At 48.1% G+C, this 25368-nt stretch overlaps 1 protein-coding gene across 2 annotated transcripts in view; it reads right to left on the bottom strand.

The window, feature by feature from the left end:
* slc19a1 (solute carrier family 19 member 1) overlaps positions 1–25368 on the bottom strand; it is a 71009-nt gene that overhangs the window by 14980 nt on the left and 30661 nt on the right. Inside the window, exons 1-3 of one of the 2 annotated variants that reach the window (XM_080198194.1) lie at positions 21582–22089; positions 8672–9272; positions 5371–5541 (exon numbers count right to left, since the gene is read on the bottom strand). In XM_080198194.1, coding sequence (XP_080054320.1) covers positions 5371–5541; positions 8672–9272; positions 21582–21809 — 1000 coding nt within the window. In that variant the 5' untranslated portion in view covers positions 21810–22089. Of the gene's footprint in view, positions 1–5370; positions 5542–8671; positions 9273–21581; positions 22090–25368 lie in introns of those variants that run through there. The other variant, XM_080198195.1, reaches the window with a different exon arrangement.

Raw genomic sequence — 25368 nt, 5'->3', positions numbered from 1 at the left:
TGAATGACAGGGTAGAAGGGAATGACGATGGAGCAAGAAAAGGAATGGAAAGATTTTCCGAGAGCAGGTTGCCACTGTGCAAAGGAACAAAAACAAAACTAACACTTCACTTTTACTTCACAGCTTGCTCCAATTCAGAGTTGCAGGGAGTAGGAGCCTACCCCGAAACACACTGGGCGCTAGGCAGGGTACACTCAGAACTGGACACTATTCCATCACAGGATGTGTGTGCACACACACACACACCCACAAAATGTGAGGAAATTTAGCCAATGCACTTAACCTGCACACCTTTGGACAACTAAGGGGCAATTTAGTATGGCCAATCCACCTAATCTGCATATCTTTGGATACTAAGGGGTAACTTAGCATGGCCAATCCACCTGACTTGCACATCTTTGGACTGTGGGAGGAAACTGGAGCACCCGGAGGAATCCCACACAGACACGGGGAGAACGTGCAGACTCCGCACAGACAGTGACCCAAGCCGGGAATTGAACCCGGGTCCCTGGCACTGTGGGGGCAGCAGTGCTAACCACTGAGCCGTTGCGGTGATCTGAACTTTTTCTTGACTAACATGTTAAGAAGATCAACTGGCTCAACACAGGGAAGGGAAACACTTGTGATAAGTGTTTATTTTGTTGTCTGATTAAAGTTATTGAGGCCTTGGATAATAAGTTGAGGATATTGTAAACCAGGTGACAGGATCCACACTGGTTAGAGAAGGAGGTGCTGATGGGGTTAGTCCAGGAGCAATGGGAGTAAGTCACAAGGAATAGTGCCAGTTGGGCTGAATGCCTACTTACTCCTGTTAATTCCTCGAGAGAAATATATTTTAAAAATCGTGAAAATCTAGAGAGTCGTTAGTCAATGTCATTTTTTTTGCCTGAATGCTTGGCTGAGTTTCAGCTCCCAACTCAGTCAGGAGGTGGCAGGTTTGAATCACACCCCAGAGACCGACACACCCATGGTAGAACCAGGGAGGGCGTGCTGAACTGTTGACAGTACCATCAGGCCCTGGTTTTGCCTTTCCAAGGGGAATGGATTTCCGCTACATTATTTGAAAACCAGAGCATAGATCCTTAATCTGCTCAAGAGATTCATTTTCAGTCAAGGTTGATTGTTGTTTGGAGAATACATGTCTTGTCATCACCTCAAAGATAGAAAATAAAACCTCACCGTACTGAACCATTCAAGCTAAGCCAGTCAAGTCAGAGTTATTTACAGATAAAATAAAATGAAAAGTTTAAAGTTTATTTTATTAGTGTCCCTAGTAGGCTTACATTAACCTACTTGTGACGCTAATAAAATAAACTTTAAACTTTTCATTTTATTTTATCTGTAAATAAATCTGACTTGACTGGCTTAGCCTGCAGTGAAGTTACTGTGAAAATCTCCGAGTTGCCACACACCTGTTTGGGTACATGGAGGGAGAATTTAACACAGCCAGTGCACCTAACTAGCACGTCTTTGGACCATGGGAGGAAACCAGAGCACCCGGAGGAAACCCACGTGGAGAGTACATGCAGGCTCCGCACAGTCACCCAAGCCAGGAATTGAGCCCAGGTCCCCGGCGCTGTGAGGCAACAGTGCTAACTGCAATAAAGTGGATGCGAAAGATTCCTCCAGACAGTTTCAGGAGAAACAGACGATCTAGCCATTTACTACTGTCCGTGGGGGCTTGCTTTGTAGGAATGGACTGCCAGGATTACTACGCTGCTAGAGTACTTCATTGACTGAAAGTTGGGTTGTGAAAGGTGCTATATAAATAAAGCTCTTTCAATTCAGGCTTGTGGATGGAATGAGGTCAAATTGGATGATTTAGGTCTTGGACAATCTTTACCGTTTTGGATCCTAAAAAGCCAGCAGCACAGTGCCAAGTGCGGGTTGTTGAATTTGCTTTCGGGGTGTGGAGGTATCTGTTTACAGCTCCTGTTCTCAAAAGCAGAGCGGCCAAGATTAACAAGTGTCAACACTTCACGTGTTTCCCGTTACCTGAGAGTAAGCGAACTGTCTCTCCTAGCCGGTAATGAGGGTGTTGTTCTGACTCAATTGATGGTTTGGTCTTGTTTGTCGGGTTTCTTGGCCTTGTCTTGGGTTTCTTGGCCTTAAACATGGTGTTTGAGTTGGCAGAGTCAGCGAGGTAAACAACTAGCGTTGGCAAAAAAGTATGGTTCATCTGGATGGGTGTCAGTCACAGAGTTGTGGCTCATGCCGGATTTCAAACCTTGTGGGTAAATAACCTCCCTCCCCTCGCTCCCGAGGTAAAACGCTGGAAAAAACATCTCCCAAGCACAAAAGGTCGAGAGGTTTTTGCCTGCCTTACTCGTCGACACAAGCAATTTTCGATGGCAAGGCTGTGCAAGCTTGCATAATGTGGCTATGCCGGTGTTGGACTGGCGTAAACACAGTAAAAAGTCTGACAACACCAGGTTTTAGTCCAACCTATTTATTTGATAATATACTCACAAGCTTTCGAGGGGACTGCCTCTTCGTCAGGTGAATGGAGAGAGGCAGTCCCCTCGAAAGCTTGTGAGTATATTATCAAATAAATAGGTTGGACTAAAACCTGGTGTTGTCAAGCTTGCATACCCAGGACATTCGATAGATTGGCAGAAGGATGAGAGAGAGGTGGCAAGGTTTGCATTTCTATAGCACCTTTCACAACTTCTAGACACCCCAAAGCACTGCGTGAAATGTTTTATAAGGCGCAGCCGCTGTTGTAATATAGGGAATATGGCAACCAGTTCACCAACAGCAAGCTCCCACAAGCAGTATTGACGTAAAGTTAAAGTGTGAAGTGTATTTATTATTGCCACAAATAGGTTTACATTAACACTGCAATGAAGTTACTGTGAAAATCCCTTTGTCACAAGATTCCAGTGCCTGTTCGGGGACACTGAGGGAGAATTTAGCACAGCCAATGCACCCTAACCAGCACGTCTTTCACAAAGGGAAGAAACTGGAGCACCCAGAGGAAACCCACACAGACACGGGGAGAACGTGCAGACTCCGTGCAGACAGAGGCCGGAATCAAACCCGGGTCCCTGGCGCTGTGAGGCAGCAGTGCTAACCACTGTGCCACCCGCAAGTTGGCTAGTTTTGCATTTCTATAGCACCTTTCACAGCTTCTAGACGTTCAAAGAATTTTACAGCCAATGAAATATTTTATGAGTGCGGTCACTGTTGTTATATAGGAAATATGACAACCAATTTACCAACAGCAAACTCCCATGATATAGCCATAAGGGATAGGAATCAACACCTACGCACCCCCACCCCTTAACCTCCACCATTCCACCCCACCACTGTGTTCTCCCTTGAAATGATGCTATGGGAGCTTTCTCTTCCATTTTATTTTATCTGTAAATAAATCTGACTTGACTGGCTTAGCCTGAATGGATCAATATGGTGAGGTTTTATTTTCTACATTTGGGGTGATGCCAGGACATGAATACTCCATAACCAAATCAACCTTGACTTAAAATTAATCTCTTGATCAAGATTTCCTAACCAATTCATGTGCTGGTGATACATTTTGATAGATCAAACTGGGCAGGACTGACTCAGTTAATAGTAGGACGGTGGGGCGAGTTATAGAACAAAGAGATCTAGGGGTGCATGTTCATAGCTCCTTGAAAGTGGAGTCACAGATGGACAGAGTGGTGAAGAAGGCATTTGGCATGCTTGGTTTCATCGGTCAGAACACTGAATACAGGAGTTGGGACGTCTTGTTAAAGTTGTAGAAGACATTGGTAAGGCCACACTTGGAACACTGTGTACAGTTCTGGACATCCTATTATAGAAAGGATATTATTCAACTGGAAAGAGTGTGGAAAAGATTTACTAGGAATAACTGAAGTTATAAGGACAGTATGGTGGCACAGCTCCAGGGACCCAGGTTCGATTCCCGGCTCGGGTGACTGTCTGTGTGGAGTTTGCACATTCTCCTCGTGTCTGCATGGGTTTCCTCCGGGTGCTCCAGTTTCCTCCCACAGTCCGAAAGATGTGCGGGTTAGGTTGATTGGCCATGCTAAAATTGTACTTAGTGTCCTGAGATGTGTAGGTCAGAGGGATTAGTGTAGGGATATGGGAGTAAGGCCTGGGTGGGATTGTGGTCGGTGCAGACTCGATGGGCCAAATGGTGTCTTTCTGCACTGTAGGGTTTCTATCTATCTATGAGAGGCTGGATAGACTGGGACTTTTTCCCCTGGAGCATAGGCAGCTTAGGGGTGATCTTACAGAGGTCTATAAAATAATGAGGGACGCAGATCAGCCAGATAATCAACATCTTTTCCCAAAGGTAGGGGAGTCTAAACTAGCGGGCATAGGTTTAAGGTGAGAGGGGAGAGATACAAAAGGGTCCAGAAGGGCAATTTTTTTCACACAGAGGGTGATGAGTGTCTGAAATGAGCTGCTAGAGGCAGTAGTAGAGGCAGGTGCAATTTTGTCTTTTAGAAAGTGTTTATACAGTGAAATGGGTATAGAGGGATATGGACCAAACGCGGGCAATTGGGACTAGCTCAGTGGTAAAAACTGGGCAGCATGGACAAGTTGGACTGAATGGCCTGTTTCCATGCTGTGAACTTCTATGGTCTACACCAAAAGAGACTCATTTCTACCATGAGTGAGCTACTACCTAACTGCAACCACAAACTAATTGAGATTCAACCAGAATTGCTCTGTTTTATTGTTCAGACAATTCATCACAGTCCCCAGGGATTTGGAGCAGAAATGAATGGAGATTTAACCGAGAGGATTGGCAAAGGAACCAGGGGATGAAGAGACATTTTTTTAAAATATTGTAGTGCACTGATGGAAGCAGAGAATGAATCATAGAATCCCTACAGCATGAAAGGAGGCCATTCAGCCCATCAAGTCTGCACCAATCCTCCAAAACAAAGCACCTCACCCAGGCCCTATCCCCATAAACCCGTGTATCCAGCATGGCGAATCCACCAAACCTGCACATCTTTGGACACCAAGGAGCAATTTAGATGGCCAATCCACCTAACCTACACATCTTTGGACACTAAGGGGCAATTTAGCATGGCCAATCCAACTAACCTGCACATCTTTGGACATTAAGGGGTAATTCGCTCCCACAGAAAATAACTGAGGCCAGAACATTGTGTGATTTCAAGAAGAAATTAGATATAGCTCTTGGGGCCGAAGAATTCAAGGGATATGGGGGGAGGGGGGAGGGGGATCAGGATATTGAATTTGATGATCAGCTATGATCAAAATGAATGGTGGGACAGGCTCAAAGGGCCAAATAGCCTCCTCCTGCTTCTAGTTTTAATGTTTCCACGACCCTCCCGTCTCACACCTCACCCCCCAGGACCGAGAGGAGCGTTTTCTTTTCCATACCCAGGAGTGTTGCGGCTGCATCTACACCTCCATTGTAAACGCCCCTGTTTTCCCTGGATGGATGGATGTTGTCCCACAGGATCTGTACGTAGTAGACCACCAGGTAGTAACCGGTGGAGTTAAAAATCCACCACAGCGACCATAGCTTCAGCTGGGGTGAGCGGACGGTATCTGGAGAGAGAGAGGGAGAGGGAGAAGACAAGAGACAGGTTAGTAACCCTGGACGAGAGCTACATTTCCCGAGGGCCAGTTGCTCGATCAGTTGTGACGTTCCAGCTGGTCCAAATCCCGTTCCAGGGAACTCGAGCCCCTAAGCCCAGCTGGCATTACCCAAAGGGTGGGCAGCGCTATTGGAGAGAGGCCTTGGAAGAAGAGTGTAATGACTTTAATCAGGAAATTGAGGTGGGTCTGTTAGAGTATAAAGAACAAAGACAATTACAACCCAGGAACAGGCCCTTCGGCCCTCCAAGCCTTGCTGCCCGAAACTCCCTGATTAAGGACCAATCAGGAAGCCTCTTGCTTTGTATTTAACCAGGCGTGTCAGTTCCTCTGGCACTCCTAGTGTAGACTCACTGAAAGCGCTCTGTATGGGGCTCTCTGACTGGCATATAGAGGGATTTGGGTGAGGGGGCTTCTGCCTCTGAGGGACTAATACAACGAGCCTCAGAGTCATGAATCACCCCTCGGCCAATGCCACTGAGGACGGATTTATAAGCAAAATACAGCGAGGGGAAATTTGAAATTAAAATACGAGCAAACACTGGAAATGGTCTCTGGAGAGAGGCAGCGAGAGAGAGACAGGGAGCGAGAGAGAGACAGGGAGAGACACAGGGAGCAAGAGAGAGAGAGAGACAGGAAGAGAGAGAGAGAGACAGGCAGGAAAGAGAGAGACAGGCAGGAAGAGAGAGAGAGACAGGCAGGGAGAGAGAGAGACATACACGGACAGGCAGGAAGAGAGAGAGACAGGCAGAGAGAGAGAGACAGACAGGCAGAGAGAGAGAGACAGGCAGGGAAAGCAAGAGAGAGAAACACAGGCAGAGAGAGAGAGAGACAGGCAGGCAGGGAGAGAGAAAGACAGAGAGAGAGAGACAGGCAGAGAGAGAGAGACAGCGAGATAACAAGCCAAAATCTTCCATCCTTATTTGCGGCTGAGATTCTTCAGTCACTGGAGTTTTGGCTGGAGTGTCAAATTATCTGTTCTCACTCGCTATGGGTCCTGGCACAGAGGGTGACCAGAGAAACCCACCCAGCGTCCCAAACTCTAGTTTCCTTCTCCATAGGTGCTGCCAGGTGGGCCGAGAATTTCCAACACAACCCCCAGCAACCCACTCCCCAACCCTGTTTCCCCACAGAGATTCACCTTAATCCAGCCATTTATCATACCGCCATCGGTGGGATCTTGCTGTGCACCAATTTTGGCACCCACGTTACAATGGTGACCACATTCCGGAAGGGCTTGCCATTGATTGAGGGCTCCCGAGGTGACAGGAATGACAACGCCTCAGATTTTCTCCAATTCTGGACAGGTTCTTTTGGAGGGTGGAGGGGGCCCAGAGGAGTAGCACCTGTCCCCCACTCACCACCCTCCCCACCCCCACACAGGCTAAAAGTGGCTCTAGGTCCCAGAGGCTGTGGCCAAAGGCTCCAACTCCGCTGAACCCTGAAGGAATCCCAGGCAGTTGGGGGTGTCACCTGCAGTGGGATTCCCTGACCGGCAACTCCCTCTCCCTGACCTGGACACAGGGGGTGAAAGGCCAAAGTTCATCATGAAGGGCACTGTCAACTTGCAAAGAGAAGGAGAGAGGACAGGGCCAACCAATTGGCTGTTGGGAGATGGTAAACCAGGGAGCTGGGCTGGGAGTGGGGGGCGGGGGGTCGGAAAGGACTTGGAGACAAGAAAATCCACATGGGGCGTGGGAGGGAACATTAGGATTGCCAACCCTCTCAGGGCACTGCTTTGAGCAAATCCTGGAGTAACATCAAATTGAATTCTCAAACTCTCTCCCACGTTTGCTTTGAGTGCTATTTGTTATTGGAGGTGGGGTGGGAGGATTTGTTTTAGAAGGCCCGAAGCTAAATTCAGTGGATGTCCGACTGGATTTGGGGGTTCAGGTGCTTTGCTCCTTAAAATGCCACGAACAGGTACAGAAAGTAGCCAAGAAGAGCAATGGAATGCCAACCTTCGTAGAGCTGGAGGGTGGCACAGTGGGTTAGCACTGCTGCCTCACAGCACCAGGGACCCGGGTTCAATTCCTGGCTTGGGTCACTGTCTGCGTGGAGTTTGCATGTTCTCCCCGTGTCTGCGTGGGTTTCCTCCAGGTGCTCCAGTTTTCTCCCACAGTCCAAAGATGTGTAGGTTAGGGGGATTGGCCATGCTAAATTGCCCCTTAGTGTCCAAAGATGTGCAGATTAGGTGGATTGGCCATGCTAAATTGTTCCTTAGTGTCCAAAGATGTGTAGGTTAGGTGGATTGGCCATGCTAAATTGTTCCTTAGTGTTCAAAGATGTGTAGGTTAGGTGGATTGGCCATGCTAAATTGCCCCTTAGTGTCAGGGGGATTAGCAGAGTAAATACAACAGGTTATGGAGATCTGGGTGGGATTGTTGTCAGTGGGACGAATGGCCTTATCTGCACTGTTGGGATTTTATGATTCTAGAGAGGGTCACAAAGCAAGAACCCAGTGTAAGAAGTTGATGGAGACTCAATTTGATTCGAGATGGGGGTGGGGGGGGAAACACGAGGGAAATGCGTTAAACTTTTCCTCGCACTAGCACCACTTCAGGAAGAGTCAAAGCCTCCTCCCTGGACTGTGGGCTAGCCCAGAAACTCTCAGCTTCAATACTGGCTCCGAGAGGAGAATTTCCCGACTTGTAACTCGGTCTGGGATGTGTACACAAAAAAAAACAGAGCCAGCTCGCTTATATAGCATCTTTCCCAACCTGCCAGGACGTCCCAAAGCATTTTGCGGCACTCTTGAAATGTGAGTCACTGGGGAGGGAACATGGCAGCCGATTGATGCACAGCAAGATCCCAGAAAGAGTGAACAACCAGATCATCTGCTTTTTTTTTTGTTTTGTGCGATGTGGATTGAGGGACAAATGTTGGCCAAGGACTCTGGGGGAGTCTCTTTATCAAAGCCACTGGAGAGAGCAGGACAGCAGAGTTTCGATTTACAGTTCAAGACACTCCCTCAGCGCTGCTCTGATACCAATAGGTGCTTCAGTCAGGAGCGGGACTCGAACCCGTCACCTTCAGAGCGAGTGTGGACAAGCCGTAAGAAGCAAAAGGGGCGCCCACTAACTTTTGAGCTCCAGGATCATCTTCACCAGCGCGGTGTCCCTCCAGTGCCAACCGCGAGGTGCCTTCTGCTTCTCGCTGACCAGCGTGACTGAGGTGATGTGCGGGGGGTCAGCCTCGGACTGAATGGACCCGTTGGCGGCCGGGGCGTTCCTGTTGAAGAACATGGTCCGCTTGGGCCGCTTGAGGAAGAGGGTCAGGATGAAGGCAAAGGCCACAAAGCCAAGGGAGATGTAGTTCAGGGTGAAAAATGACACATCGCCCAGGGTGACAAAGAGCTGCCCCAGCACCGAGCTGACAAAGACCCCCATGAGCACCGAGGAGCGGGAGTAACTCGCCACCTTCTGGTAAGACTGAAGGCTGACCAGGGTGAAGATGTAGGAGGAGTAGGCCACCCGCGCCGCCATGGTGATCCCGTAGAAGAACTCCATGAACTGCATCTGAAGCACGGTGGTTCCGAACAGCAGCAGTAGCCAGATAGCCACGTGACTGAGACTCTGGAGGATGAGGACGGGCTTGTAGCGCAGATAATCCGTCAGTAGGAACACCGGAACCAGCACCGACATGTAGGAATAGGACAGGACTGGTGTGATCTCATTGGTGACCTGCGGGAAGGAATGCCAGGATAAAGAAGACAGGTTAGAGCGGGTCTCAACAACAACTTGCATTTATATAGCCCTTTATATTGACATTTGGCTACGACTCTCACCAACTTTTACAGCTGCACCATAGGAAGCATCCTATCACAACTTGGTGTGGGCTCCTGCTCTGCCCAAGACCGCAAGGAACTACAAAAGGTTGTGAATGAAGCCCAGACCATCAGACAAACCAGGCTTCCATCAGAGACAAGGAAGAGTTTCTTCTCTCAGAGGGTCATGAATATTTGGAATTCTCTCCCCCAGGTGGCAGCGGCAGGGGGTGGGTAGTTGTGGGATGAGGGGGGAGGGTGTTGGGTCTTTGAAACTATCCAAGGCTGAGTTTAGACAGATTTTTCATTGACAAAAGAATGAAGGGTTATGGCGCGGGCCGAGTGGGGGCAATCCAGAAACTGTCCTGGTCCCCTCATGCTGACACTATCGTTAAGAAAGCCCACCAATGCCTCTGCTTTCTCAGTAGATTAAGGAAATTTGGCATGTCAGCTACAGCTCTCAACAACTTTGTAGATGCACCATAGAAAACATTCTTTCTGGTTGCATCACACGTCGGTATGGCTCCTGCTCTGCCCAAGACCACAAGAAACTACAAAGGGTCATGAATGAAGCCCAGCCCATCAGTCAAACCAGCCTCCCATCCACTGACTCTGTCTACACTTCCCGCTGCCTCAGTGAGCTATGAGGAGAGGCTGAATAAATTAGGCTTGTACTCGTTAGAGTTTAGAAGAATGAGGGGAGATCTCATTGAGACGTATAAGATGATGAATGGGATGGATAGGATAGAGGTGGAGAGGCTCTTCCCGCTCAGAAAGGATAGTAGGACTAGGGGGCACAGCCTCAAGATAAAGGGGGGGGCGGTTTAGAACGGAGTTGAGGAGGAACTTCTTCACTCAAAGGGTGGTGAATCTCTGGAATTCTCTGCCCGTTGAAGTGATGGAGGCTACCTTGCTAAATATACTTAAGACGCGGGTTGATGGGTTTTTGACAAGAGAGGGGATTAAGGGTTATGGGGAGAGGGCGGGAATGTGGAACTGAGCCAAGACAGATCAGCCATGATCTTATTGAATGGCGGGGCAGGCTCGAAGAGCTAGATGGCCTACTCCTGCTCCTATTTCTTATGTTCTTATGTTCTTAAAGCAGCCAGCATAATTAAGGACCCCACGCACCCCAGACATTCTCTCTTCCACCTTCTTCTGTTGGGAAAAAGGTACAAAATTCTGAGCTCACATACCAACCAACTCTAGAACAGTTTCTTCCCTGCTGCTGTCAGACTTTTGAATGGACCTACCTCATATTAAGTTGCTCTTTCTCTACGCCCTAGCTATGACTGTAACACTACATTCTGCACTCTGTCCTTTCCTTCTCTATGAATGGTGTCCTTTGTCTGCATAGTGCGCAAGAAACAATACTTTTCACTGTGTACTAATACATGTGATGATAATAAATCAAATCAATTCAAAACCTTGAACCCAATAACAATCTCCCAAGACTTTGCATAGGTGCATTATGTAGCAAACTCAAACACCAAGGTACACACAAGAGGGTGAAATTTATTCATCCCTCCCACCATAGTGAGCGGGACATGGACCATGCAAAGGTCAGTTAACCTCGAGTGGGGTTTTCCTGCTTTGGGGTGAGTGCAGTTGGAAAATCCCACCCAGAGACATCATCAACTGTCCAAAAAATCTCACCAAAGGTTGCTGTTTTAAAATTAGGGTTCGCCCTTTTAGGACCAAAATGAGGAGAATTTTTTTTCAAAGAAGATAGGAGGCCATTTGGCCCTTCGAGCCTGCTCCACCATTCATCATGATTATGGCTTATCATCCAACTCAATAGCCTAATCCTGCTTTCTCCCCATAACCTTTGATCCCATTCACCCCAAGTGCTATATCCAGCTGCCTCTTGAATACATTCAATGTTTTGGCATCAACTACTTCCTGTGGTAATTAATTCCACAGGCTCACCACTCTCTGGGTGAAGAAATGCCTCCTCACCTCTGTCCTAAATGGTCTACCCTGAATCCTCAATCTGTGATCCCTGGTTCTGGACTCCCCCACCATCGGGAACTTCCTCTCTGCATCTACCCTGTCTAGTCCTGTTAGAATTTTATAAACCTCTATGAGATTCCCCTGCCTCATTCATCTGAACTCCAGCGAAAACAATCCTAACCTCGTCAATCTCTACTTATACATTCTCTCAAGAGGGTTGTGTAACTTTGGAACTCTCTGCCTCAGAAGGTGGAGGAGGCCGGTGGGTGGGGGTGGGCAGGGGTCACTGAATATTATTTTAAGGCAGAGGAAGATAGATTCTTTTTAGACAAGGGAATCAAATGTTAGAGTTTAATGGGAATGTGGAATTAGAAACACAAACAGACCAGCCATGATCTTATTGAATAGCAGGGAAAGCTTGAGGGGCCGAATGGCCTACTCCTGCCCCTATTTCGTACATCTGTATATTTACAAGTAGGTTCTAAGGAACAATGGGCGGCACGGTGGCACAGTGGTTAGCACTGCTGCCTCACAATGCCAGGGACCCGGGTTCAATTCCCAGCCTGGGTCACTGTGTGGAGTCTACACTTTCTCCCCGTGCCTGCGTGGGTTTCCTCTGGGTGCTCCAGTTTCTTCTCACACGCCAAAGTGATGCAGATTAGGTAGTTTAGCCATGATAAATTGCCCTTTAATGTTCAAAGATGTGCAGGTTAGGTGGATTGGCCATGCTAAATTGCCCCTTAGTGTCCAAAGATGCACAGGTTACGGGGATTGGCCATGCTAAACTGCCTCTTAGTATTCAAAGATGTGTATGTTAGGGGGATTGGCCATGCTAAATTGCCCCTTAGTGTCCAAAGATGCACAGGTTACGGGGATTGGCCATGGGAAATTGCCCCTTAGTATTCAACGATGTGTAGGTTAGGGGGATTGGCCATGGGAAATTGTCCCTTAGTGTCCAAAGATGTGTATGTTAGGGGGATTGGCCATGCTAAATTGCCCCTTAGTATTCAAAGATGCACAGGTTAGGGGGATTGGCCATGGGAAATTGTTCCTTAGTGTCCAAATAATCCACCTAGGTTAGGTGGTTAGTGGGATAAATATGTGGAAGATGGGATTATGGGGTTCGGAAAGGGGTGGACCTGAGTGAGATGCTCTGTCGGAGAGTTGGTGCAGACTTAATGGGCTGAATGGCCTCTATCTGCACTGTAGTGATTTTATGATCGTAAAGTCGGAGTGAGCAGCAGAGAAGTTTAGGGAGGGAGCTTCAACCACAGCTAACAAAGCTACCCATGGTACAGGGAATGGAACTGGAGACGTGCAGGAGGCTAGAATGGGAGGAGCGCAGAGATCTGGCTGGGTTGTGGGGCTAGAGATGGTTACAGAAGTCAGGGGGGCAAGCAAGGCTGTGGGGAGATCCAAACTCAAGAGTGAGAATTTTGTGACTCGAGTTAAGACAGTTGAAGAATTGCTCTTAAATGAAATGCCGCATGTGTTTATGCGACTATAATCATGTATCACTCTTTGGACTTTCTTAATTGGCCTTTTAGCAGCTGTGAAGGTTAAACCAGCCTGGTATCTCATTGATATGAGAACACACTTTACTAAATTACTGAAGAATTCTCTGACTAAACAGTTTTCCTGCTTCTCCCTCCCTCTCTCTGCCTCCCGAAAAGCTCAAACGCGCATTGACAAAAAACATAGAACATAGAACATAGAACATTACAGCGCAGAACAGGCCCTTCGGCCCACGATGTTGCGCCGACCAGTTACAAAAACAATGACCCACTAGCCTATACCAATCCCTTTTCGTCCATAAACCTATCCAGAGATCTCTTAAACGCCCCCAAACTAGACGCATCTACAACTGCAGCAGGCAGGGCATTCCAATCCCTCACCACCCGCTGGGTAAAGAACCTACCCCTGACATCCGTCCTGTAGCTACCCCCCCTTAATTTAAAGTCATGCCCCCTCGTGCTAGCTTTCTCCATCCGAGGAAAAAGGCTATCACTATCCACCCTATCTAAACCTCTAATCATCTTATATGTTTCAATAAGATCCCCTCTTAGCCGCCTTCTTCCCAACGAAAACAACCCTAGATCCCTCAGTCTCTCCTCATAGGACCACTGGCATAAAAATGCATGTCAAAGCCCCGAAAGATGGGACAAAGTGGACGTAGAGCCCTGAAATGAATCAGAATCATAGAAACCCTACAGTACAGAAAGAGGCCCTTCAGCCCATCAAATCTGCACTGACCACAATCCCATCCAGGCCCTACCCCAAATCCCTATACATTTTACCCACCAATCCCTTTAATCTACACATCTCAGGACACTAAGGGGCAATTTCTTAGCATGGCCAATCAACCTAACCCGCACATGTTAGGACACTGAGGGGCAATTTAGCATGGCCAATCCACCTAACCTGCACATCTTTGGACTGTGGGAGGAATGATGTGGGTATGCCGGCGTTGGACTGGCGTAAACACAGTAAAAAGTCTGACAGCACCAGGTTTTAGTCCAACCTATTTATTTGATAATATACTCGCAAGCTTTCGGGTTAGCCCCTTCGTCAGGTGAATGGAGAGTTCTGGCCTCAGACAGAGCATATAAAGCAATCTCTAAACTGTCTGTGCTTTATATGCTCTGTCTGAGGCCAGAACTCTCCATTCACCTGACGAAGGGGCTAACCCGAAAGCTTGCGAGTATATTATCAAATAAATAGGTTGGACTAAAACCTGGTGTTGTCAGACTTTTTACTGTGGGAGGAAACCAGAGCATCCGGAGGACAGACATGGGGAAGAATGTGTAGACTCCACACAGACAGTGACCCAAGCTGGGAATTGAAACCGGGTCCCTAGTGCTCTGAGGCAGCAGTGCTAACCCACTGTGCCACTGCGCATCCTTCCTGCCTCTGAAACCACTTTCTCACCACTGAAGTGCTTTGGGAGGCGTGTTGTACATGCACAGCAAGATCCCACAGACAGAGCAGGTGGGTGGCGGCAGCAAGGAGAGTGGGTTTGAGCAACATTGGGTCAAAAGGACACAAGCTCCCCGCCCTCCCCCACCCCACCCCACCTCACCCCCAGGGGATCTTTTAATCCCCGGGACGTATAAGCAGCTGATCCGAGAAACAGCTCCTCTGACAGTTCAGCTCTCCCTCATGGGGAGATCCACCTGGACATGGCATTGAGGTCGCTGGAGCTGGCATTGAACCCACAACCCTCAGACTCAGAGGGGAGGGCACTACCTCTGGATTACGGACTGCCCTCCCCGTGCCAAACAGTGCCAATTCTTTATCCCCCTCCACCCACCACTCACCACCTCCCCAGAGATCGCAACATTGGAACTAAGCAGAAGGAATACCCCCTAACACACAGAGCAATCTCTCATGGACAGGGGGTGAGAGAACAAACAAAATACAGTATGGCACAGGAACAGGCCCTTCGGCCCATCAAGCCTGCGCAGACACGTGACACCTTTCTAAACTAAAAACTTCTTGCCTCTTCACGGTCTATATCCCTCTATTCACTGTCTCTTCTTGTATATGGGCAGTGTGGTGGCACAGTGGTTAGCACTACTGCCTCACAGCGACAGGGACCTGGGTTCGATTCCCGGCTTGGGTCACTGTCTCTGCGGAGTCTGCACATTCTCCCCGTCTCTGTGTGGGTTTCCTCCCACAGTCCAAAAGATGTGTGGGTTAGGTGGATTGGCCATGTTAAATTGCCCCTGAGTGTCAGAGGGACGCACAAGGTTAAATGCACAGGGTTATAAGGATAGGGCCTGGGTGGGATTGTTGGCAGTTCAGATGGGCCGAATGGCCTCCTTCTGCACTGTAGGATTCTATGATAGCCTTTTAAATGTTATTATCATATTTGCTTCTTTCACCTCCTCTGGCAGCGCATTCCAGGCACTTACCACTCTTAGTGTTAAAAAACTTGCCTCTCACATCTCCTTTAAACTTTCCCCCTTTTTACCTTAGGCCCATGTCCCTTAGTCATTGACATTTCTCCCCTGGGAACAAAACTCCGACTATCCATTCTATCCGTGCCCCTCACCATTTTGTAGATCTCTATCAGGTAACCCCCTCAACCTCAACATTCCAGTGAGACCAAACAAAGTTCTTCCAATCACTCCTCGTAGCTAATGTCCTCCATACCAGGCAACATCCTGGTAAACCTTTTCTGTACCCTCTCCAAACCCTCCACACCCTTCGGGTAGTGTGGCGACCAGAATTGAACACTATTCCAAATGTGACCCAACTAAAGCTGCAACATGACTTGACAATTTTTATACTGTATGCCCTGAGCAATGACAGCAAGCATTCTCATTGAGAATGTAGCCCAGTCCATCACGCAAACCAGCCTCCCATCCATTGACTCTGCCTATACTTCCCGCTGCCTCGGCAAAGCAGCCAGCATAATTAAGGACCCCATGCATCCGGGACATTCTCTTTTCACCTTTTTCCATCGGGAAGAAGATACAAAAGTCTGAGGTCACGTACCAAGAACAGTTTCTTCCCTGCTGCTGTCAGACTTTTGAATGGACCTACCTCATGTTAAGTTGATCTTTCTCTACACCCTAGCTATGACTGTAACACTACATTCTGCACTCTCTCCTTTCCTTCTCTACAAACGGTATGCTTTGTCTGTATAGCGTGTGAGAAAATACTTTTTACATGTGACAATAATAAATCAAATCAAAGCCACGCACTTTCTTGACCACCACTGGTTGCCACTTTAGGGAAAGAATGAATCGAATGGGCCAAATGACCTTCCCATCTTGTACAAACAAGGGATCTAACGCCTTTACTATGCACAGCACATCAATGGAGGCATCTATCCACTGAGGCTTAAAGCGATCAAAAGCTGGGAAGTGATGGTGGGTTCTTGTTTACACTTTCTCCCCCAGGCTGCTTACGCTGTAACTTTCATTACAGGGCCGTGTGGTCTCGTTGGGCGGGTATGTCTCCAGCAACATCAATTTATATTTACATTGCACTCTTTAAAAACACACAACCTCCCAAGGCACTTCAGGTCAAACACTGGCTGGCAGTGCACAGCCTCAGTCTCCCTTATCATAGAATCCCGACAGTGTAGAAGGAGGCCATTTGGCCCATCCAGTCAAGACCCATTCAAGGCTATGACCCAAGTGCTGGCAAGTGGAGTTAGGTGGGCAGGTCAGGGCCTTTCCATGCATCGCCACAGACTCGATGGGCAGAAGGGCCTCTTCTGCAATGTGGGATTCTGAGGCTGCACTGACCACAATCCCACACAAGCTCAAGACCCAAAGCCCCACGTATTTACCCTGCTTATCCCTTGACGCTAATTTAGCATGGCCAGTCTACCTAACCTGCACATCTTTGGCCGATCCACCTAACCTCCACATCTTTGGACAGTGAGGGGCAATTTAGCACATCAGCTAGGATTGTCAGCTCAAAGCAGTGATAACGATACGGAGGAGAACTCTCACCTCAATCACAGAATTCCGACAGTGCAGAAGGAGGCCATTCGGTCCATCAAGTCTGCAATCCCATCCAGGTCCTATCCCCATGACGCCACTTATTTATCCTGCCAGCCCCCTGACACTAAGGAGCGCTTTACCATGGCCAATCCATTTAACCCATACATCTTTGGACTGCGGGAGGAAACCAGAGCATCCAGAGGAAACGCACACAGACATGGGGAGAATGTGTTTCCCGGAGAGAGAACACGGAGAGACTCCGCACAGACAGTGACCCAAGCTGGGAATTGAACCCGGATCCCTGGCACTGTGAGGCAGCAGTGCTAACCACTGTGCCACCGTGCGGCCTCAAGATTCAGAAAGTTCATGGGTTCAAGTCCCACTCCTAGAGAGGCTTCCATGCTGATCAAGTCATAGAGCTCTTACAGCACAGAAGGAGGCCCTTCGGCCCATCATATCTGTGTCAGATATCAAGCACCTATCTATTCTAATCCCATTATCCAGCACTTGGTACATGGACGCGGTGGCGTTACAACTTGTCATCTAAATGCTTCTTAAATGTTGTGAGATTTCTCGCCTCCACCACCCTCCCGAGCAACGAGTTCCAGATTCCCATCACCCTCTGGGTGATGATTCTCACCAATTTAAGAAGCATTCTTTCTGGTTGTATCACAGCTTGGTACGGCTCCTGCTCTGTCCAAGACCACAAGAAACTACAAAAGGTCATGAATGTAGCCCAGTCCATCATGCAATCCAGCCTCCCATCCATTGACTCTGTCTACACTTGCCACTGCCTCGGAAAAGCAGCCAGCTTAATTAAGGACCCCACGCACCCCGGACATTCTCTCTTCCACCTTCTTCCATCGGGAAAAGGGTACAAAAGTCTGAGGTCACCAGCTCAATAACAGCTTCTTCCCTGCTGCTGCCAGACTTTTGAATGGACCTACCTTGCACTAAATTGATCTTTCTTTACACCCGAGCTATGATTCCCTCCTTTCCTCCTCAATGAACATTATGCTTTCTTCTGTACAGCGTGCAAGAAACAGTACTTTTCACCGTATACTAATACATGTGACAATAATAAATCAAATCAAAAAGTCTTCTTAAATCTCCTCTAAATCTCCAGCACCTGACCTTAAATCTATGCCTCTGGTTATTGACCTGTCTACTAAGGGGGGCAAAGTTCCTTCCTATCTACTTTATCTATGTCCCCTGTAACTTTATACGCCTCAATCACGTCCCCCCTCAGCCTCCTCTGCTCTAAGGAAAACCACCCCAGTCTAATCAGCCTCTCTTCATAGATCAAATGTTCCAACCCAGGTAAGATCCTGGTGAATCTCCTCTGCACTCTCTCTGGTGCAATCGCCTCCTTCCTATAGGGTGGCGACCAGCACTGCACACAATACTCCAACTGTGGCCTAATGGGTGTTTTATACAGCTGCAAAACAACCTCCCACCCAGAACTCATCCAGATCTGCACACAGTACTCCAACTGTGGCCTAATGGGTGTTTTATACAGCTGCAACATAATCTCCCATCCAGATCTGCACAGAGTGCTCCAGTGCATTGGGCAGTTATATGAAATCCCATACCAAATTATAGAATCATAGAATCCCCACAGTGCAAAGGGAGGCCATTCAGCCCATCGAGCCTGCACTGACAACAATCCCACCCAAGCCCTATTCCTGTAACCCTCTGTATTTACCCTGTTAATCCCCTGACACTTTGATGAATTTATTTATTAGTGTTACAAGTGGGCTTACATTAACACTGCATTGAAATTACTGTGAAAATCCCCGAGTCGCCACAGTCCGGTGCCTGTTCGGGTCAATGAGACAGAATTTAGCACGGCCAATGCACCCTAACCAGCACGTCTTTCAGACTGTGGGAGGAAACCGGAGCACCCAGATGAAACCCACGCAGACACGGGGGGGGTGGAATCATACAGACTCCACACAGAGACTGACCCGAGGCTGGGAATCGAACCCGGGTCCCTGGCGATGTGTGGCAGTAGTCTAACTACTGTGCCACTGTGCCATACCATTAGGAGAATCCCTAGCCCACACCATTCCCACTACATTGAAGAGGAGCCGGGGATGTTTCTGCCCGGTATCCCATCCAATATGTATCTTTGATTCAACATCACTGGAACAGGCTTAAAGTTAACGTGTAGGTTCAGTCGGTAGTTAGGAAGGCAAATGCAATGTTAGCACTCATGTTGAGAAGGCTAGAATACAAGAGCAGGATGTACTTCTGAGGCTGAATAAGGCTCTGGTCAGACCCTGTTTGGAGTATTGTGTGCAGTTTTGATCCCCATATCTAAGAAAGGGTGTGCTGGCCTTGGAAAGTTTCCAGAGGAGGTTCACAAGAATGATCCCTGGAATGAAGAGCTTGCCCCGTGAGGAATGGTTGAGGATTCTGGGTCTGCATTCATTGGAGTTTAGAAGGATGGGGGGGGTGGGATCTCATTGAAACTTACAGGATACTGAGAGACCTGGATAGAATGGGTGTGGAGAGGATGTTTCCACTAGTAGGAGAAACTAGAACCAGAGGGCACAACCTCAGGCTAAAGGGATGATCCTTTGAAACAGAGATGAGGAGGAATTTCTTCAGCCAGAGAGTGGTGAATCTATGGAAGTCTTTGCCGCAGAGGGCTGTGGAGGGCAGGTCATTGAGTGTCTTTAAGACAGCCATAGATAGACTCTTGATTAATAAGGGGATCAAGGGTTATGGGAAAAAGGCAGGAGAATGGGGAGGAGGAAAAAATCAGCCATGATTGAATGGCGGAACAGACTCGATGGGCCGAGTGGCCTAATTCTGCTCCTATGTCTTATGGGCCCTCTATTGCCTTGCTGTCTGTGGGATCTTGCTGTGCACAAATTGGTTGCCTGCACTTCCAAAACACTTTCTTGGCCAGGAGGAACTTTGGGACATTTCCAAAGTGGAGGTCAGGGATAGCGGGGTGGAGAATCGAGGTGTCAACTGATGGTTGCTGACTCGCCGTGGACTTAGGCCGGCTGTAACTAGCAACAACAATCTGCATTTATATGGTGCTTTCCGAAAGCAAATCACCCCAAGGTTCCTCACAGGCGTATTGCTGGACAGACCACAATACTAAGACACGCGGGTAGATACTGGGACAGATGAGCAAGAGATTACAGAATAGGGGTAGGTCTTCAGGGAGAAAAGAGGTAGCGGAACAAAAGAGAAAATAGACAATTTTACCAGAAGACTTTCCATAATGATTCCAGAGAGGCAATAGATCCTCCTTGCATTATACAATAGGACCAATAATCGTACCAATAAATGCCCCTTGGTGTCCAAAGATGTGCAGGTTAGGGGGATTGGTCTGAGTAAGATGCTCTTTCAGAGAGTCGGTCTGATCACAGATCATAGAATCCCTACAGTACAGAAGGAGGCCATTTGGCCCATCGAGTCTGCACCGAACACAATCCCACCCAGGCCCAACCCCCATATCCCTATATATTTTACCTACTATTCCCTCTAACCTACATTTGTCAGGCCACTAAGCACGGCCAATCAACCTAACCTGCACATTTTTGGACAGTGGGAGGAAACTGGAGCACCCGGAGGAAACCCAAGCAGACACGGGGAGAATGTGCAAACTCCACATAGCCAGTGATCCAAGCCGGGAATCGAACCCAGGTCCCTGGAGCTGTGAAGCAGCAGTGCTGACCACTGTGCCACTGTGCTGCCCATCGGTGCAGCCTCGATGAGCAGAATAGCTTCCTCCTGCACTGTGGGACCACAGAAATAATGCAGTGCAAAAGTGGGGTCATTCTGCCCATCTTGCTGATCCCAGAAACACCCAGGTGCCCTTTCTGATCCCATCTTCCTGCACATGGTCCACTGTCGGGATCTGTGGAAAAAGTATTTTGGGATGTCCCAAGATCGGGACAGGCGCTACCTAAATGCAAGTCCTCCTGTCATTTCAAACCCACTCCCGGCCAAGCTGTGCCGTTGGGGAGGATCACTCGGATCCCGTCACTCTCTGGGATTGGTGGACAACCAACTAATCAGAGAGGAAGAGTCCCTTCTCTCTAGTTGATTGATTTTAACCTCGCGCTCTCTGTCTCCGAATCCTCAGCCTGAGCTGAAGTAGCAACAGAAACCAACATCATTTGACAACAAACTCTTGCATCCATGTGGACACGGTAGTCCTGGGTTCTTTCATTCCAAAAGACGTGGAACAGCCGTGGTAAATCTGCCCCTTAGTGTCAGGGGGATTAGCAGGGTAAATGAGCGGAGTTATGGAGATAGGGCCTGGGTAGGCTTGTGTTAGGTGCAGACTTGATGGGCTGAATGGCCTCCTTCTGCACTGCACAGATTCTATGATTCACAGGGCTATTAGCAGTCCTCACTGAGAGACACAAGGTGCTCGGACAAGTCACTAAAAGGCATGGTGGTACAGTGGGTTAGCACTGCTGCCTCACAGCGCCAGGGACCTAGGATCGATTTGCGGCTTGCGTTACTGTCTGTGTGGAGTTTGCACGTTCTCCCCGTGCCTGCGTGGGTTTCCTCCCACAGCCCAAAGGTGTGTGGGTTAGTTGGATTGGCCATGCTAAATTGCCCCTAGGTGTCAGGGGGAACCAATAGGGTAAATACACGGGGTTATGGGGATAGGGCCTGGGTGGGATTGTGGGCAGTACAAACCCCATGGGCCAAATGGCCTCCTGCATTGTAGGGATTCTATGAAAGTGAAATTTCTTCACAGCGCGTACTAGGAGCGACAGACAGGCACACATTCATTTTCTCTTTCCTTCTGCAGTTAACCTCTCCCCATCTCTACTCACTTGCTCCCTGGTGAAGTTTTTGTCCGGCCCCAGCAGGTACGGGGTGATGAAGCTTCCCGCGGGCTTAATCTGCACCATGAACCCGTAAAAACACAGGTACAAGACGGAGAACCTCCAGCAGTCTTCAGGTTGCTGGTGGGGCTTCTCCGAGACCTCGGGGTCCATCACCGTCTGGCTCCTGCTCTCGCTGGCTCCCCGCTGTTCTGTCGCTTCTCTCTCTCTCCTCATAGGTCAACAGCGAGCACCCGACCAAGCCTCGCCGCCTGTGCGGCAGTCCCCCAGACCAAAGGTGCACAAGTTCCACCACTCCTGGACCCTGTAGGGGTTGGCAGTGGGGATGGGAGACAGTGTTCACACTCAATGAGCCCAATGTCCCCTGTGTTGAAGAGCCTGTGCAGCGCTTGGGTCTCCTTGCTGCCGTTGGGAACTCTGATAGAGCACAAGAGCCATCAACAGGATACCGATAGCTCCTCTACAAGTTGCAGGCGTCTGCAGAGCTCCCAGAGACTGTCCGTGATTATAAACTGACGATAACCACGCCTCCAACTCTGGGACAGCGGGAAACATTGGCTTCCCTTCAGATCAACTTTTTATAGTCCTTACCCACAAACTTTCCTCCGCCCAGTGCAAGCTGGGATTTGGAGTCCCTCAGACACTCCCGCTGAGCTGGAACAGCTCTGAATTGTACTACATGTACCAGCGAGCAGCGCTTCGAACAAGGCGGTTATTCAAATGACAGACAACCAGTTTGTCAGCTCCCCCATACCCATGAGGTTGCCATCGCCTGGGATTTGAGAGTAATTCAACATTGGGAATTTAACTTGAACACGCCTGAGTTGTGTGGGGGTGGGGGGTGGGGGGATGTGAGCTTCCTTTGAGCTTTTTTGGCTTCACACTTCAGCGGTAAGCCTGCAGAATGAAGGCAGTGACTCCACAGCACAAATACATTCACAATCAGAAGTGGAAAAGGACACACACATGCCTGATACCAACTAATTCAATTCCTGCCATAGGCAAGCAAGGAGACAGAGAATGATCTAAGTGTATTAGAGTGAAACACTGAATTAAACAGTCCCAGTGTATTATAGTGAAACACTGTATTAAACAGTCCCAGTGTATTATAGTGAAACACTGTATTAAACAGTCCCAGTGTATTAAAGCACCCCCCCGCCCAGTGTATTATAGTGAAACATTGTATTAAACACCCCCCAGTGTCTTACAGTGAAACATTGTATTAAACACTGCCCTCCCCAGTGTATTATAGTGAAACACTGTATAAAAGACTCCCCAGTGTATTACAGTGAAATACTGTATAAAACACCTCCAGTGTATTACAGTGAAGCACTGTTTAAAACACGCTCCAGTGTATTACAGTGAAACACTATATAAAACACTCCTCAGTGCATTACAATGAAATACTAGATAAAACACCCCACATTGTATTACAGTGAAACACTATATAAAACATGCTCCAGTGTATTACAGGGAAACACTGTACAAAACACTCCTCAGTGTATTACAGTGAAACACTGTATAAAACAGTCCCAGTGTATTACAGTGAAACACTGTACAAAACACACTCCAGCATATTACAGTGAAACACTGTGCAAAACACTCCCCAGTGTATTACAGTGAAACACTGTACAAAACAGTCTAGATTTAAGGGAAAACACTAAATTCCTTCTGTGCTTCTCTTGACCCTCAGTTGTCTCAAAGCACATTTTGATGAATTAGTTTTGAACTGTAGTCATTGTTGTAATATAGGCAGCACAGCAGCCACTGTGCACACAGGAAGATCCCACTAAAAGCAACATCATAAAAGCCCAGCTGATAATCTGTCCTCATGATGCTGTTTTAGCAATAACAGATAGGCCAGGGCTCTACATCCTGCCTCTCACCTGAGAGCAAAACATATCCAACTGTGCTAGAGTGTCCAGATCTGGTATATTAATGTTGCAGGGTTTCAGTGTGGTCAGAGATAACACTCAGGTTCTGACTCAGGTCAGAGATAACCTCAGCTCTGAGGTGTTACCTTCACTCGAAGGAAGGGGTCAGAATTCTCCCAAGCCCCTGCTGGCATGTCCAAAGGCAGGCACGATGGCAGGAGGATCATGGCAGTGGGCCAGAAACTGGCAGAATCCTCCACTTGTGGCTGCCATGTTGGAGTTGGAAAATCCGCTGGAGACCAACGTCAACCGTTAATGGGATGCGAGTGACAGCCCGCCCACCAAACCCCATCCCCTAGCAATGCCAGAGTCTCCACAGTGCTGACATGGAATTCATTCGGAACAATGTGGTGTGTGTCAGGTGAAACCAGAACAAGGGGGATTTAGGACTGAGTTGAGGAGGAGCTTCTTCACCCAAAGGGTCGTGAATCTGTGGAATTCCCTGCCCAGTGAAGCAGTTGAGGCTACCTCATTGAACGTTTTTAATGCAAGGATAGATAGATTTTGGAACAGTGAAGGAATTAAGGGTTACAGTGAGCAGGCAGGTAAGTGGAGCTAACTCCACAAAAAGATCAGCCATGATTTTATTGGACTCGGCTCGAGGGGCCAGATGGCCTACTCCTGCTCCTAGTTCTTATGGATTTTGGGAATCGCCTGAACAATGCCTGGGGCTGCCCCTGGAGTTTAGGTTGGAGACTGCCTGTGATATTGGACCCCAAAACACCACAGCAGTGGGTGGGGGTGCCATCTGCAGAGAGGCCCATCTTCAGAATATTCCTGAGATCCATCATTGTTCTCAGGAGATCCAGATTCAGTGTCCTAGAGGGAGTCCATCTTCCTGCTTCAGAATGTTCTGGGAATCCCTCACCTTTCACAGAGCTCCATATTCTTCCTGTAACAGTGGTTCAGTGATGTTGCTTATTTTTTAGTGTCACAAGTCAGCTTACATTAACACTGCAATGAAGTGTGGCAAGTGTGCTAAAGCCTAACCCTAAGCAGCAAGATCCATCGGCCCAACTCTTCCACTTGGGAAATCTAATTATTTAATTAACTTCAACAATGCATCAATACATCTAATTACTTAATTAAGTTCAGTACGTTATGCATCGATACATTTAATTGTTAATTAATGTCAACAAAATCTAATACATTCGATGTAATACATCGAATTATTTAATCACCCTTAATATATAATGTATTATTATTTCATTTCAACAATACATTATATTCTATTATTTATTTATTAGTGTCACAAGTAAGATTACATTAACACTGCAGTGATGTTACTGTGAAAATCCTCTAGGTGCCACACTCCAGCGCCTGTTCAGGTACATTGAGAATTTAGCATGGCCAATGCATCTAACCAGCACGTCTTTCGGACTGTGGGAGGAAACCGGAGCACCCAGAGGAAACCCACGCAGACACTGGGAGAACATGTCCAGATAGACTGTGACCTAAGCTGGGAATTGAACCTGGGTCCCTGGAGCTGTGAGGCAGCAGTGCTAACCGCTGTGCCACCTTGCCGCATCCGAGCAGCCTTCTTCAATATGGGGGAGAAGGGAGAAGATCAGGATATTGAATTCAATGATCAGTCATGATCATAATGAATGGCAGAGTAGGTTCGAAGGGCCGAGTGGCCTACTCCTGCTTCTAGTTTGCGTGTTTCATGGTGAACAGACATGGTGTTGGACTGTGTGTCATCCAGGTCTCCCCACCACTGAATACAATGTGAAACGCCTGGATGCCACATTATTGAGGTGGGGGCTGGGCGGTTTGGCATGTCTTCCTTGGCAACGGGAAACTCCGCATTCCCGTCACCACCGCAATACTTAGTCTCAGAA

The sequence above is a fragment of the Carcharhinus amblyrhynchos genome, chromosome 11 (genome assembly GCF_965287045.1).
Source record: "Carcharhinus amblyrhynchos chromosome 11, sCarAmb.v2.hapA, whole genome shotgun sequence".
Classification (NCBI taxonomy): Eukaryota; Metazoa; Chordata; class Chondrichthyes; order Carcharhiniformes; family Carcharhinidae; genus Carcharhinus; species Carcharhinus amblyrhynchos.
This window is presented reverse-complemented; position numbering and strand designations above follow the sequence as displayed.